This window comes from Numenius arquata, chromosome 7 (assembly GCF_964106895.1).
Source record: "Numenius arquata chromosome 7, bNumArq3.hap1.1, whole genome shotgun sequence".
NCBI classification, from domain to species: domain Eukaryota; kingdom Metazoa; phylum Chordata; class Aves; order Charadriiformes; family Scolopacidae; genus Numenius; species Numenius arquata.
In genome coordinates, this window is record NC_133582.1 from 22,559,695 (window position 1) to 22,575,818 (window position 16,124).

Genomic DNA, 16,124 nt, shown 5'->3' on the forward strand with positions numbered 1-16,124 from the left:
GGCGGCTGCGAGGCGCGGCCGGGCGCGCTGCCCCGCAGCACCAGGGGCGGCTGCCCGCGTCCTCCTTCCCGGCATGGGGGTCGGGCTCCGGGCGAGACTTCGCGGGCGGCGCTGACCGGAGCGGTACCCGCCGCTCTCCTTCCCCGCAGCCCGGCGGGGAGGAAGCCGGGCGGCGGCGGCCGGCGCCCGCGGGCGGCGCGGGGCTCTGTGCGGCGGGCCGCGGCGCTCGGGGCTCGGGACCCGGAAGCAGAAGCGGGGGCCGGCAGGCGGCTGGATGGGAAGGAGCGGCGGCGGCGGCGGGCGGCGATGGGGGAGCAGCAGAGCTCGCTGAGCGCCCCGCCGGCGGCCGCCGCCGCCGCCGCGCCGCCGAGCCCGGCCGCGGGCCCGCGGGAGCCCGGCCCCGACGAGCCGCCTCCGCTGAGAGAGGCGGGCCCGGGCAGCGGGGCAGCCGGGCAGGGGCGAAGCGAGGAGTCGCCGCCGCCCGCTCTCAGCACCGAGCGGCGGGGGACCGAAGAGGAGGAGGAGGCGGCGGCCGGGCCGGAGCAGGCGACGGGGGAGCCGGCGGCCCTGGCGGAGGAGGGGCTGGGGCCGGAGGGGGGCAACGGCCGCCGCCGCCCTCCCCGGCGGCATGTGTACTGCACCGTCTACTGCGTGGAGAACGACCGGCCGGCGGCGGCCCCCGCCTCCCCCCGCGGCGACCACGGCCCCGGCGACGTCCCGGGCGTGGGGCAGCCCCCGTCCCGGCGCGGGGTGGCGGCGGGCGGCGACCCGCTGTCGGCGGGCGGCAGCATCGAGGTGGTGGACTTGTACCTGCTGCCCGAGCCCTTCTCCGGGCTGATCGCGGGGGAGTTCGGGCCGCTGCTGATGCTGAGCTGCCGGGTGTGCCTGGAGGAGAAGCCCATCAAGCCCCTGTCCTGCTGCAAGAAGGCGGTGTGCGAGGAGTGCCTCAAGCGGTACCTCAGCTCCCAGGTACGGCCCGGCAGGCGCCGCTCTGCTGTGCTGAGGGGGGACGGTGCCGAGCGGTGCGGTGGCAGCTCCGTCCCGCCCGCCCAGATGTCGTGGGCCTGAGCATCGCGCCGAGTCCGGCCCGGCGGGTTGTGGGCCCGCCGCGTTGAGCTCCGGTGGGGTGGGGTGGAGTAGGAAACGTGTCCCATCCCCTACGGAACGCGTTTGGCAGCCGTCTGCCTGCGAGCGGCTGATTTAATGACCGTTTGTTCCCGAAGTGTTTGTCTGCATGTTGTTACGCAGCCTGGTGGTTTGTTCACTTGTATGTTTTCAGGCTCTTGCCCGTCTTTTAAAGGATTTTCTCTCTGGATTCTCAAACTCTTGCTAGCACCAGCTTCCTTTAAAGAGGAGTGCAAAGAACGATGAGGAACAGAGCATCATTCTTGGGAGCATAAGTGACCGCTGCTGAGTGAGGGGATGGGGGTTTCGGCCCCCATCCTGCAGCCCCTCGCACCTTTCTGTGCCTGTGCTGCCATCTGTGCCGGCGGGTGTTCAGCATGCCCTTGGTAGACTCTGCAGCCCCTCAGCCTGTTCCTCTGGGAATACATCTCGTTTGGTATTACACCAGTTATGTAAGATTAAAGTAGCGGGGGGGACTCTTCAACTATTTGTGAGGAATCCCAGTTACAACAGTAAACAAGAACTTCTTTGGGGGAAAGAAACGTAAACAGAATGACTTTTCCATCCTGGGCAGATAGCTGCTCATCCTGGGTAGGTAGCTGCTCAGGTAGAGGCTGCTTATATCTTCATCACTGCTTTGTCAGTCAGAAATGCTGTTCCAAATCAAAATCAGCAGCTTGAAAGCAAAGCTCTGTTTTCCCTAGTGTTTTTAGTAGCTAGTTTAGCATCACAAAACACTTGCGCATTGTTTCTGCTGCTAGTGTAGGCATGCCCTAAACCCAAAGAGCATTGGGAAAAGTATGGGTATGTGGGGAAAAACAAAACCAGATAAACCCTTTGCTTACCACCTTTATGTTTTTATTCAACAGAAGCTTTTGGGACGTGTTTAGTGGAGACGTGCTGGTGTGGTGGTAGAATGAATTTTTACACCTGTTGGGGCTGGGAGCCATGCTGGGGCAGCCTGTGCTCCTGCCGGGCTGCATGTGTAGGGACAGGATGGACAGCTACAGCTACCCCTCTGCACTATAAATAGTTGTTGGGCTGTTCTGACCAGGGAACATTTCATTGCTTGGAGATTGCGCGTGCTGGCTGAAGTGAAGCATGTGCTCCTCTCCAGGCATTGGTAGCCTACGTGGCATTTACTGGTGCTGGTAGCGTTTGTTCTGGCTTATAGTAAACTCGGCAGCATTTTTGTGGACCACCCTTGTTATGTATAGGTAACAGGGAAGGACTTAACGTGGGAACTGATGGATGGGAGAAGTGGAATTGTGTTTTGTATGTCTGCTTTAACACTGAAAGTCAGGAACACTTAATATGCCTTCTTGAGACTTAGTGCACGGAGCCCAGAATGGTTTGATTTGTAGTTAAGTAGTGAACTGAAAACTCCCAGTAAGCGTTTAGAGTACAGTGCCAGTGCACACTTGTGCCACCTTTATGTTTGCCACTGAAGTCATATGTCAGAATATTGTCTTGCTTTGAAACTGGAAATTGTGAAGTGTGATGTCAGGATAGTCTTCTCTAGCTTCCACAGGTGCCTGCAGCTTGCAGTGATCTAATGTAAGTTGTGTGATCCGGTAGCTAAAACCATAATGAAGAACTCTTCTGCCTGGTTTAGGTTGGCCTCTTGGAGGATGATCCAGCAGCTTGGTGGCTGAAACAGCTGGCTGGCCTGGGAATCAGGTATATGCCCCATGAAGTGGGTTTACCATTGGCCAGCTGTTGGGTGCATATGCAGGGATGCCCTCTTCAAGGAAGCTGCTACTATTGCTGAGCGCTCTGCAAAGCTTATCCCAGCAGCAACTAAAAGGTCTGCTTGGCAAATAGCCCTACAGGTACTTAATCCTGTGCATAAAAGATGGGGCAGGGATGCAGATGCAGAGAGGGGACGTCTGCAGCAGGGATACTGATCTTGAGGAGGGAGATTACTTCTGTGGGCACATTGTTACAGAAGCTGTTACGACCAGACAGAATTTTAGTTGCTTGATAAATTTGTTTGGGGAAAAAGGAAACAAAATATCCTCAAATAACAGTCCAAAGTCTTCTTCACCTATTTTCCTTTTTTGAAAAGAACAAGAAAGTGGTATTTCTTTGAGAAGAACAAGAAGTGATGTATCTTTCCTTTGTGCTGTGGAAAGGACCCTGTGACTCATCCTGAGGAGGAAGAGAAGGTTTCTCCGTATCAGTTATACTAGGGGAGTTTCTGGGAAGAGTGAGTGGAAAGGCAATATAGGATAGGAATAAAGTCACCTTTCATCCTTGAGACTTAGCACTTCCTGTACCGAAGAAAATTTACCAAAAGGAGTAAACTTTGAAAAGCTGTTTCTGTTTGAAAATTTTAAGTGATTTTCAGTTTGGATACAGTCAGCTTCATTTAGGAATGTACCTGAAATTGAAAACGAATGAAAACACCCAAAAAAACAAAACCCCAAGCATCAATATGCATTGTTTAGATCTGCTTTCCATGTCAGAGAAGTAGCAATTTGTGCCCTTTGTTTGGGAGGACACTGTCTGACTCTAAGTTTCTGGAGGAGTGGTCTTTCATGCCGAAAGTGTGGAGTATGTTGGCAGTAGTATAATGCTTAAAATAATTCATGTTTCCTTTAATGTCTGTGTGTGTTTTCCCACTGATGAGAGATGGATTCTTGATATGGTTTCATCATGATTTCTGAAATGATGCTTAAGGGAGTAGCAAAGTAAAAAACCCTGTTAAAGCACTCTGCCCTCTTCTGTGCAAACCTAACAGCATCAAAACTTCTGCCTTTGAGCTCTTTATAGATCAGAAAATCAACCAAAGTTTTAGGCATTGTTGAAAAGAAGATTATCCAGATGAAAATACTCCAACTGCAGAGTTTGCTTGCAGTCTTACCAGCATGCCGGAAAATGAGGGTAATTGATTTAGGAATGTCACATTGGAAGGTCCTTAGAGGTCAAACCCAGTCTCTCTTATCACTGGCACCTTGCTGCATAATCCCTTTCAAAGATTTAATGGCTGGTTGCAGAAGCTTAGCAGGCGAGCCTGGAGCACCCAGGCTGATCTGGAGCCTGACTTTGGGTAAATGGTATAACTTTACCTCTGCCTTAGTTTAGCTGTTCTTTCTCCTGGCCTAATACTCGCAGACCCTCAGGGCTTTTCAGAGTCTGACTTCAATCTGTTTATCTACCATTCACAAAAATATTTCTATGACTTTATTCTCTTGGACCCAGAGAAAATGAGGGAGGGGTAGGTATGGGTGATGGGTTAGCATGAAAGAGGTTGCGGCTCTTGTACCTCAGGACCTGGTGTGGGTCCCACAGAGCCTGATCAGGTCTCAGCAAGCCCTGACTCCAGGAATCAATGTAGCCCAAAGCTGTTCTTTGTGCTTATGCTTAATCATGAACGTAAAACAGATGAGGCTGGAGAGTGTGAATGCTTGAAATGTCAGTGCTTTTCCAGGACCATGGTGCTCACAGAGGCCATCTTCATGGGCTCTCAGGCATGTCCTGAGTGAGGTCAGAGTCACAAGGGTGGAAGAACTGTTTTGTCTAGGAGCTGTGTGCTTCTACACTCGTGCATCCAGCATACAAACTGGGGGCAGGGGGAGGAAGAACCAGGGCATTTGGTCTCACAGATGTAAAACTGCAATTCACATCTCCTTCACTTCCCATCTTCCTCTGTGTTTAACATGGCACCAAATGTGGGTTCTTCCAGAAGCTGTGTGCATACATAGGTTTGCTAAATAAGTGATTCACTTCCTAACCTCTCCTGGCTGCTTGTACATCTGAGTCAGAGGGAATATTTGTGCCTGGCTTTGCTTTTTGTCCATTTGTGTGTTGGGGGGTCTTGTTTGAACATTTTCTTTAAAAATAAACAAATAGGTATGGGGAAGAAATTTGACTTAAAAAGAGAGGGAGAAGACCTAAAGTTTAACCAGGTTTTTATATTTAACTTTTCCTGGACTGGTAAAGAGGCTCAGGTTTGTATGTGTTTTCTCATCTCCCTAATCTGTAAACCTGACAAGTGCTATTCAGAACAACAATCTCACTCCTCACTGTTTAGCAAGTATTGACTAGACCAAAATAACATTTGCTGTTTCCTAGCATCTATAAAGTGCAATATGTTCTCTAATAAATATTTGAAGCTCTCTCTATATAAATGTATCTATACTTGTTTCACTTTGCCTATAAAGTGGCTGTAAAAGTTTTATAGAAACCGTGGTGACTGCCTGCTTTTTCTACATGCAAATTAGGAAACTTGATAATCCAGTTTTGATCCTATGCTCATTAGTGATGGTTTATTTTGTAAATCTTGTAATTCTCTTGGAACTGTCATTCTTATATTAGACTTTGGGTGAGTTAATTTAAACAGCATACTATATTCTCAATCAGATATTATGGTGCTTTAATTATAGGAACTCTAATGAGATTAGTGGCCGTGAGTAAATCAGAAGGGATTGTTAGGAGTGGGGAGGGGCTGCATCCAACAGCTTATTGTGCATGGATGGTTTTGGTGGGACTAAAATCCTGCTCTCCTTTCCTGAGCATGAAATGTGGAGATTGTCTTCCCTCTGCCCAGGACCTGTTACCAGTCTTTCTTTCTCCAGAGATCTTGTTTTCGACCACTTTGTGTGTGTGATCTCTTTCTGAAAGACCCGGGGGGAAAAAAGCAGCTGACTGTTACAGGCAGGATTTTTGTGGGGAATGTGATTATAAAGCCACTTAGTGAAGAGGAGAACTTAGGAGCAGGCTATATTGCCTAAAACTAGTACGAGTTTAGAGCTGGAGGGACTTGACACCTGTGTGCCTCTACAGGTGTCTGATCGTATCATGTAAATGATACACCTTCAAAGCCGTAGTCTGGTTGGTGACGAAAACCAGCCAGCAGAAATGCAGGCACCAAGTGCTGAATCATCTGATGGTTAATGAGTTGCTTGTGCCCTGAGTCAAACCAGAACTCAGAAGGGCCACTGTCATTCAGTGAGGGAGAAACTTTGTGTTTGCAAGGGTTATTAATCCAAAAAAAAGCTCTAACGCTAGCTAATGAGTTGCTAGGACAGCTGCAGACTGGCTACCAGGAGGTGACGGCAGGGTTAGCCACCACCCTCCAGATGTTGTGTCAAGAACACAAGTTTCTAAAGGATGAAGAGAGGTGCAGAGGAGAAGAGAATACATTATCTGCTAGATTTCAAGCTTTCTAAACCAAACCAGCCACTTCAGCCACTTAAGATGGCTATGTTTCTTAGTAGAAGGAGGATGAGGAGGTGGCAGATAGACCTGGTCCATCAGCTGTGAGCAGCCTGTAAGCTGCAGGAGGACCTAAACTTCTTCACTGTCATTTTCAGCAAGCAGCTTCAGAGAGTCTGTCCTGTTCTCCTGACGTGTTGTATGCAGTGCCAGTGCCAAAATGCTGCTGCGTAGCCAGCTGCCCAAGGGTTGCTGTCACAGTTCAGGATGACATCCAAGCACCTTTAAGATTGTAAGCATTAATCTTTAAAGTTTACTAGGTGTATTTCTGGCTTTCAGTCCCTCTTGAATGCTTGTTGGCAGATCCAGTTTGGGCCAAAACTTAAGTTCGGAACAAAGTTTTACAAAATCAAGCATCGATGGAAATGCATTTAAATTCTTTTTAAAGAAAACTGGTTTTGAGCAATGTTCTTGAATGATAATACTGCCTAGTTGTCATGGTGTGTGAGGCCTAGATACTCTGTCAACATACCACCGCTCTGTGTGGTATGTTTGTTCCCTGTGTAGAAGTAGCTGCAAGCCTACTCTACATGGACAGCTATGATTTCCTCTTGTTTGGATAAGTCTTTGCCAGACCTAGAGCTGGAATATGCAGCCGTTTCTTAGCCATACTGTTATGTGGGGAAGGGGGGAAAAGATTGGCTGTTCTTACAGCTAAGATTTCCATTAAAACTCCGATCTGTAGGATCAGAGATGTTGGGAACAGAAAAGATGGCGTCACCTTTGAACAGTTGCAGGAAGGGTTTTGCTAATTGGGGAAGGCTTGAATTCCTAGGGTGAGGGTAAATGGTATCACGAAATTGTTGGTGTTGGTAGCAAGGGATGAGGGTAAATGGCGAGTCCTACAGTGGTGCCATAAATTTGTTGGTGTTGATAGTATAGTGGATTTTGAAGGGTCAAAACTTCCTACAAATGTGAAACTGCAGTGAGAGATGAAGGAGAAACAGTTTTGTTTTAGCTTGGGTTGAAATCTAATTTTGAAAATGCAGAATTTCTGTGAAGCAGAAGCCCTGCTCGTCAGCTGCCTCGGTAGCCAGTGTGTTGCACCTCGCTGCTCTGTCGGTGGCGTTGGCACCGGGGACCAGACAGGCCGAGCCATGAGGAGATCCTCTGCTGGGTGCCGTCCCTCCCACTGCTCCCACCAGCTGTTCCCAGGAGCTACCAGGCACAGGTATGGACTCAGTCCAGAGATTTTAAAGAGAAATTAGTTGAAAACTGAACTGCTGGGTTTTAATTGCGCAAACAAAGAGAAATGAAGGAGTTAAATGGGGCCTGGGAAGGCCTTCAGCTCACCTCTGCCCCATTCCTCTGTTTCTCCACCCAGAACAACTGTTCTTCCAACTGCTCTGGGGCCTCTTGGCCCTTCATTCCTCTCTTCTTGTACAAATATCTTGCTTCCTGCTGCCTAAACCAGCCAGGCTTGAGGAGAGTATGTATCTTACATGGTCAGGATGTAAGTGCATTGTCAAAATGATTAAGAGTTGTAAGGGATGCAATTTCTTCAAAAGAATTTAAACTGGTGAAGCAGGGCATTAGTTACCCACCCGGTTATGCTGGCTTATCTGTCTTTCAGTATACTTCAGCTGCTTGCACGTATATTTCTCTTGCTCGTTTTTTTTATAATTTCTTTATGAGTTATATTCTTTTTTAAAAAGTCCTTGTCTATAGGATCTTATTAGCCAAGTACCTATGACTTTCTAATATAGAAAAGGTGACAAATTTGTCGAGTGATGAAGAGTTTATTTAACTTTTGAATCCATTTTTAAGTATCACAGAATCTTCATGGTTGGAAGGGACCTTAGAGATCAAGTCCAACCACAGTACTTGAAAAATTTTTGCTAAGGCAAAGAATTTTATATGGAAGTTAACGTGAACGTAAAAATAACACCATTCGTGTTGAACAGCCAGTTCTTAAACATATGTTTTTCTGCTACAGCACACATACATTTATTGTATAGGTAAATAAGCCTTGTGAGAACAGTTGCTTAATGTAAGTGAAATAGGAAAAATATTAGGATGAAAAACAAATTCAAGAATTTACTCCTAGAGAGTAAGATTTTATGGATTTCAGTGTGGAAGGCCAGATGCTTAACAGTAGTTTAACCCAGTTTTGAAACTGAAACGGCTTAGAGTCCACACTTACCTTGGTAGCTATCTCACTGCTCCTGTTTAAGAGCAGTGTATATTTTCATTGACAAGCTTGCTGGGATGTGTGGTTGCTCCTGTTTATTTACTTAACTGTGATAAAGGCCATGGACTTCCTAGGTTACAATTTCATGAAAATATAAAGAAATTTCTAACTATCCCACTTCCTTTTTCTTACAAGCTTGCTAGTGTACTGCAGTTATAAAATGGTATCTCTTATGAAGAATATCCCATTGAAATAATAAAAGTATCTTTATCCTTTCACGGTTTTCTTCCCCAGTGGTGTTTTTAAGAACAGTACAAACTATATTGGATATTGTAGTGGAAAATATAAGGGGCAAAGTTTAACTTTCTCAAGCCTAGTCATGCTGATGCCATTGTGTATAGTTTCCTACCCCTGACATGGTACGAACAGCAGCAAAGGCCAAAACCTCTAACTTCCTTGGTTTGGCTCCCTGATCTCATAGGAATGGTGGTGTATCAGCTCAGGGGTGTAGGATGGGGGTCTGAATGACTCTGTCCCTTTAGCTTGTAGGAAAGGGAAGTCCTATCCAAACTGTTTCAGCTGTGATGTGACTCTGTGGGGCTGCTCACACAATACGAGGAAGGAAGAAGAGCGAGAAGAAGGTTGCCAGGATGGGAAGGGCTTGGTGAGGTTGTAAGAATCAGTTCGCCCCAGAAGGTGGGCTTGCTCAGGATAAGGTTTCATAAAACAAAAGGGAATCATGAAGACTGGTGGCCTTTATATATAAGGTGGATGTTTGGCCTCTGTTTAAACCTGCAGCTGCGTACTGGCGGTTATTGTGGTAAATGGTGGCAAGAAAGTGAAATGGGACTAGGAAACTCTCTCTGGTTTCCCATTGGATGGGGGTGGGCAAGTCAATAAATTTGACTTCAAAAAGCGAACAACAAACGTTCCCCCCCTCATATTTTAAACACAGTTTAAAGTACGTAACTTTAGTACAGGACTTCTAGGAAAATAATGGATGTGTTTTACTGGACTGCTGGAAGACTTTTATACCCTATAGAGTATAGAGAAGGGTGGAGTAGGTAGTTGCAGCATGCCATCTGTGACACGATTGCGGAGGTGCTGTGAGAAGCCCTGCTTTCCTGAGCAGGCAAAAAGTACATCACTATTGGCAGTACCATCGCTGCTGTATGGGGGCAAAGAAACGGTGAAGGAAGGCTTCTTGGCTCTTTCAGCTGTTTTGATATTGCTTGCTGTGTGAGTGCACTTTGGGGAGAGGACACCTTGTGCCTTTCCATTCCAGTGCACCTGTGCAGTGCCAGGTATAATTTGTCTGCTTAGAATTACTCCTTTAAAGGCCTTACGGAAGCAAATGTGTAAACTGCTCAGTGCTTTTTCAAGTGCATGTGCAGCTCAGTTGTGCAATAGCTTGGAAACTCTGCTTAGTTAACTTTACGGTATTAGCATACAGCTTAAAAAGGGGAAAGAACGTGCAACTTTAAAGTTTTTTGGAATGGACAGATCCACAAAAGAGTGAACATGCCCCATATAGTATTTGATGCCAAGTGTTGCATATCGGCTACAAAATGTGGATGTTAGGACTCCAGGGAGAATTATGGTGGTGGTAATGTATTTCATTGTGGTGAACTAATCCTATGCAGAGTAAGGCTAGAAAATCAGTTGTAGAACACTGGAGTTCTGTCTAAATGTTGTTGCTGTTAGACATTTATGGGTATTGATTTATATATTGCTACCTAAACCTCAAGGCTGAAGTGATGTACATTATTAAAATCTGAGTATCTCAAAGTATGCACATATCTATGGTCCCCATTTTCCTTATATATTGACAGTGGAAATGAGGCAATCTCAGAATTTTTCACCCATTTGTATAATGGAAAGTAGATTCACACTTGTTGTATTTCTCAGTAACACGCGAGAGCAGTGTTCAAACTTCTGAAGGTGCCCATTCTTTCAAGGCATTATCTGGAGTTGTAACTTTATTTTAAATTACTAGCAGCTTCCCAGTCTCTCAGATTTAAACCTTCTTTGTAGTTAGTTGTGACTACTGCTGATGGGCATTACCGAGTGCTTTTGCCTCAGTACGTTTCATGTGAAGGCTTGATTTGCTGTTCTTTTTGTGAGAGTAACTTGGCAAATCTTGCCTGAGGTATCCCACAGTGTGACATTTCATGGGGACCTCATCTAAGCCAATGCAAATGGAGGCATAGCTTTTTTTTTTTTTTTTTTGTCTTACCCAGTTCCTAATTGTCTCATGCGCAGCGTGCAAATGGTTATTCCACATGATACTGAATAAAGCATCCATGACCAAGGAGGGCCATTTATTTTGGAAACTGTGGCAGCCTTTGAGAACAAAACAATTGAAAAGGCAGTGCAAGGGAAGGGGAGTAAAACATGTCCAAGAGGACTGGATGTGGGGGTTTGCATTAGAGCTTGATGAAATCAAACCTGCAATTTTGTTTCGTTGCTGCATCGTTTCCTCTTTCACAACCCAGATGGAAGTCACGGCTTGTCCAGCGCCTGAAGGTGCATCTGCACACACAGATCTTGGACAGTCATGGTGGCATGGTCCAGAGCGTTTCTCTGAGTTGCTCACGGCACTGAGATTCTCAGTCCAGCCATGGCTGGTACCCACCAGTCCTGTCTCTGCTTCCTGTGGTGTCGCTAAATAAGAAACTTTCAATGAGCTGGTATTTTAAAGCATCCCCAAGTGTTTTGTAACAGAACAGATAACTCCTAAGGCAATTTTATAAGTGAAGTTTTTCATGTGAGTATTCTTGCAAATGGGGCACCTCTTTTGACCTTGCTTGTTTCAACAGTTTTAGTCTGCTGCAGCCAAGAAACACCAAACTTCTATCATTTTCTCGAGAAATTTTTCCTGCATCAAGGAGCTCTCAGGAGAAGCTCCTTGTTGCTAGTTACCTGTTTGAATAACAAATGAAAAGGTGCAGAGGTCAAAATGATAGAAGGATTTTGGGGGGGTTGTGTGGATTTGGTTGTTGGTGGTTTTTTGTTTGCAAAGAAACAAAATGCCTGAAGACTGTTATTAAACATCATGTTATTTAAAAATGCAAAACAGTACAAGTGTTTTGGGTGTGGGATTTGTTTTGATTTTTTTTTTTTTTTTGGTGAAACTGCAGTTGCCAGCTGGGTAAATTGTTGTAAATTCCGGGAAGGTGGTAGCTGCTTGTTGTTGAACTTCCTTATCTTTCTGTTATTCTTTAGTTTAGCTGTATGCTTCCCTTGAGAGGCTGCAGCATCTTCATTCTTGATTTATCTCTTGATGTTCTAAGTTCTAAAAACCCCAATTCTAAGGGTTATTTTTCCCTTACAGTTGTGTTGTGTGGTTTGTTTTTTGGTTTTTTTTTTTTTATCAGTATCTGATGTTTTGTGGAAGGATTTTAGCATCCTTAAAGTACTTACGTTGGCTGGCTGGTAGTCTTGTGCTAGCTTGAGGTGGTTGCAAGGTGACTTATTGGGGATTCTGGTGAAATCCATGCTGGCTCTGTGCCTGGCCTGGTGTACGTAGAGAGGGCTTTGCTGCTGAGATGCAATAAACATTGAGTTTCTGTATTCATCCCAAAATACACCTGCAAGCTGCCTAAACAAACTTGTTGAAGCTGTTGTGCTCTTCATAGCTGCTATATGCAGAAGTTAGATCCACAGGGAGAATCAACAAATCTTGAACAGAGGTAGAGGCTGGATAGCCAAGCACATGTGTCTTACGTCTTTAATGTCCTGCATGCATTGGCACCTTTGAAGACTGTGTAGCATTAAAGGATATTTTTATTCAATTCTTTTTAAGTTAGGTTCATACCAGACTAGACTGGTCTCCTGCAGGGCTTCAGTTTCATGTAGTGTCTCTGAGCTCACCAGTGAAGTCTGGGAAGATAAATTTCATGGAAGTGCTAATTGATTCAATTTTTTCGGCTCTGAAATCAGTATCAGGCACTAATCTGATCACAACAAACCTACTTTTAGATTTGAACATATCTTATATAAACATGAAGTCTGATATGTGCTAACACAAACAGGCATTGAAACACTAAAAACATTTCTGAAAGATACAGGCTTATGATTTTTAATGGATTACTTCATATGTGTAAACTGTGGAGGAAAAACTGATGAGAACTATATCTGGAATATATCAAATAATAGTATATCTTCAGTACTGGCCTATTGAGACGCTTGAAAAATGTACAAGTACCACCCAAGGAATAAGAAAAGGCAGATGAAATGAAGTAATTGGCTGGCTAATGTGTATTTTGAGTGGGTTATAAAATCTTTATTTATGGCAGGAAGTTGAGCTTCTTCAAAAGGTATATGCTTATCTAATGAGTGCTGTAAAGATCCTGGAGAGTGACCTCTTGTCACCAGCTTTCAACTTTTGCTCTCTTTCTTCTTCCTTTTCCTGGTTGAGCTTCCTTTCCATGGTCAAGAGATTCTTAAAACGGTATTTCCTTTCCACAGCGATCCTTTTGCTTACAGTATTTGCAGTCATGCTCTGAAAAGGTAGAGGTTTACACAACTTAAGGCTAACCTGGTCACATTATAGATTATTCATCAATGTCATTAAAATGAAAGTTTTATATTGGAAGAAATCAAACATCTGTTGTTGTGTGATTTGGTGGGAAGGAATTGTTATTCGGCCATGGACTCTTCTTATCTCTTTCGTATCTTTGGAGTCTTGTTTTTTCTTCCTGCCAATGTATAATTGACCAGGAGAGAAAGACCTCCTTGCAGGAGTATCTTTGTAATCAGATGTCACATCCCTTTGTCCAGCTGCTTTTGACCAAGTATGATCCACTTAGCAGATTTGTCCAAGAGCTGACCGCGCTTTGTACTGGTGGTGTCGTGCTGTAGCATTAAACTAAGACGCTTAAGCCAAGGCTGAACCTTCATGACACATCAGTCACAGATGGCTTAAGTATCTCTTCACCATTTCCTGCTATCCCTGTACACCTCTGGAGGGGGAGCTGAGCTGTGTTCACATCAGTGAAACTGCAGGTGGTGATTTTTTTTTTTTTTCTTCTCCCCCTTACTGCAAGGTCATGGGAAGTGTTGTTACTTGCAGCTTGGAGAACTTGGGATTTGTTGTTCTTCTGGACAAGCCAATGTATAAAGTCATAAAAGCTCATTACAAAAAGTTTTTTGAAGACACCCACCCCACCAAGTAGCAGAATTAATTTTGTTTTCTCTTTTCTTACCAGTCTCTAAAGCTCTAGAAATGAGGAGAAGAGAGTGGAGTAACCTTGAGATTAAGATTTCATTTGTTGGCTCTTCCTCCTTTTTTTTCCTCCTTTCTTCCTCTTTGAGCATAATTTGGTTGGGGGTGGTAGGATGTTGGGAGAAGGAGTTAATCTTTCTCTGAAGCAATAGAGTTCCTCTCCAGAGTGTTTCGCAGGTGACACCCTTATGTGTGATGGCACAGGGGACAGGTTTGCTCAATTACGGCTTTAATGTTTCAGTTAAACCTGTATACTGTGTTGGATGTAATAAGAGGTGTTTTGATTCCATGTAGGTGATCAAGTGCTCGTGCAGGAAGTGACTAATACGGCTGGGCAGGTAGGGCTGCACTAATGAGACCAGAAAGAAAATGGGCTTTATTTAAAAAAGAGCAGCTGTCACTATGCAATCTAGAGAACACATCACATGGCAGTAGGAAATTTTACCATACTATATACTGTTCATTTAGCATCCTATTGCTTTGACCACTTATTCACATTTTAGAAATGACATTTTTTGGGGGGTTAAGATATAGAGAAGTTATCTGCATATATCATGTCTTGAATTGTACAAGAGATATGTTAATTGTGCTAATACTACATGTTGCAAACCCAAGCAAACAAGAAATTGCTCATAGCTTTCTTCTTAAATGGGAAAAAGTACAGAATTACGATAGCTGATTGGTCCTAGCTGTCCTAGAGTGACCACAGTGGAAAAACCTTGGAATCATGCCTGCTTGTAACTCCAGTTTAAACTACCTTAAAAATCAGGTTTGGTTCAACTTTTGGGGGAAAGGATGGTGGGTTTTGGTATGGTTTCATCTGAAACTATCTGAAACTTTTAAAAGTCTAAAAATGCTGTTTTGCTTGAGAACTAAATTCAGGGGAGCGGTACCTAATTGTTGAAATTTCCTTGAACCTGTAAATATTGTACGGAATGACACTGACTACTGTAACAGGGCAAATATCTATGATAATTAATACTTCATACTGAAGTTAAATTACAGCTTATTCTGTGAAAGAGGAAATATGTACATTTTGCATAGCTTCCTTTCTCCTTTCATGTTTCCTTTTGGATTTTTATGTTTGGACTCTTGCTATTAGTTTCCCTCTGAACTTGCATGCTGCAGGAATTTGTAATACTTCTGGAATATAGGCAGAATCATGATGCTCCCATCCTAGCGGCAGTTAAGTGAAACGGTCCTAGTTTCTTTTCCTGGACTTCCCCCTCCACTTTTTTTTGTCTACTTTTCTGGTTAGATCTCTTGAGCAGTTTCTGCTGGTTGGCCAGGTTGCTGTACTGTGCTCAAATTTGTGGCTCAGTGGGTTTGACTTTTCAAGTGTCTCTTAAAAGTACTTCCGTTGCGCGGTAGATGCAATTTGTCTAATCCCATGTAGGACATGAACCTCACATCTTCCATCATAAGATGTTTATCTGCTATCATAGCTAAGGAGGAAAATCATTCAAGTCCCATGTGAATTTAGGAAGTGCGTTTTTTCCCCATTCATTTTTTTCATGAGTAAAAGTGTCTTTCATGTATCACAGTTGTGATTTATTGTCTGCAATCCTAACTCAGATTTCTTGGGTTTTTTTTTTTGTTTCTTCCAAATGGAAATGTCTCATCCCACTTGAATCTGTAGGGAAAATCCTAGCAAAGAGTTGGTTTGGATACCTGAGAGAGTGAACTTGGGAGAAACCTGCTTATGTTGTTGTTCCTGCCAGTATATTTAAAAAAAAAATGTATAAAAAAATCCCACGTAGGCTCTTTCACTAAAAGTCTTTAGTGTTTCAGTGATTGAGTGGGGAACTCAACATTGTAGGATATCTGTCTTCATATTTAGAAATATTGTCCACAGGGAATCAAATGATACATGATGAAAAACTACAATTAAACAAGCAGACTTTTGATTAGGTGGCTTAACTCACTAGTAATCCTGACAGCATCAAGCTGTCCCAGTCTTGTGGGACTTGAGCAAGATTCACTCTTTGTCCTTCCTCACTGGTTTAGACCCCTGTAATATCTGTGGCAGATCCTGGAGCAGAGTGACACTTTTCTGGTGTGTGTGTGCGCATGTTCCTTTCCTGCCATCCAGGAGGAGTAGGCAAACCAAAATGCATGAAGAACAGCAGGATGGAGGTGGCAGAGGAATGAAATTGCATGGGACAGGAAGCCTTGTCTCTGGATGCAGTGCCACGGCGTGGGGGCTGAAGGCAGTCTACAAGCCAATGGCAACCCTTGTAAGGCTTCAGATGTGGAGGATGAAGGTTAATCGGGACTGGCTTGGTGAAGAGTAAAAAGACTTTGGCGTGGGAAGGTCTGTCGCAGAGAGACCAGAAGAGAGGTGGAGGGTGGGGGGAGACAGGGTGTCTGCTGGCTGGGGCAGGCTGCAGTCAGGCTGTGTGGGTCTGCTTGCTGTCTGCA

General features: G+C 44.7%; 1 protein-coding gene across 1 annotated transcript in view; it reads left to right on the forward strand.

Annotated features, from left to right (window-relative positions):
- The first annotated feature begins 306 nt into the window (after positions 1 to 306).
- The window catches only part of RNF217 (ring finger protein 217), a 56,442-nt gene continuing 40,624 nt past the window's right edge, over positions 307 to 16,124 (forward strand). Inside the window, exon 1 of the mRNA XM_074150936.1 lies at positions 307 to 969. Coding sequence (XP_074007037.1) covers positions 307 to 969 — 663 coding nt within the window. The remainder of the gene's footprint in view (positions 970 to 16,124) is intronic.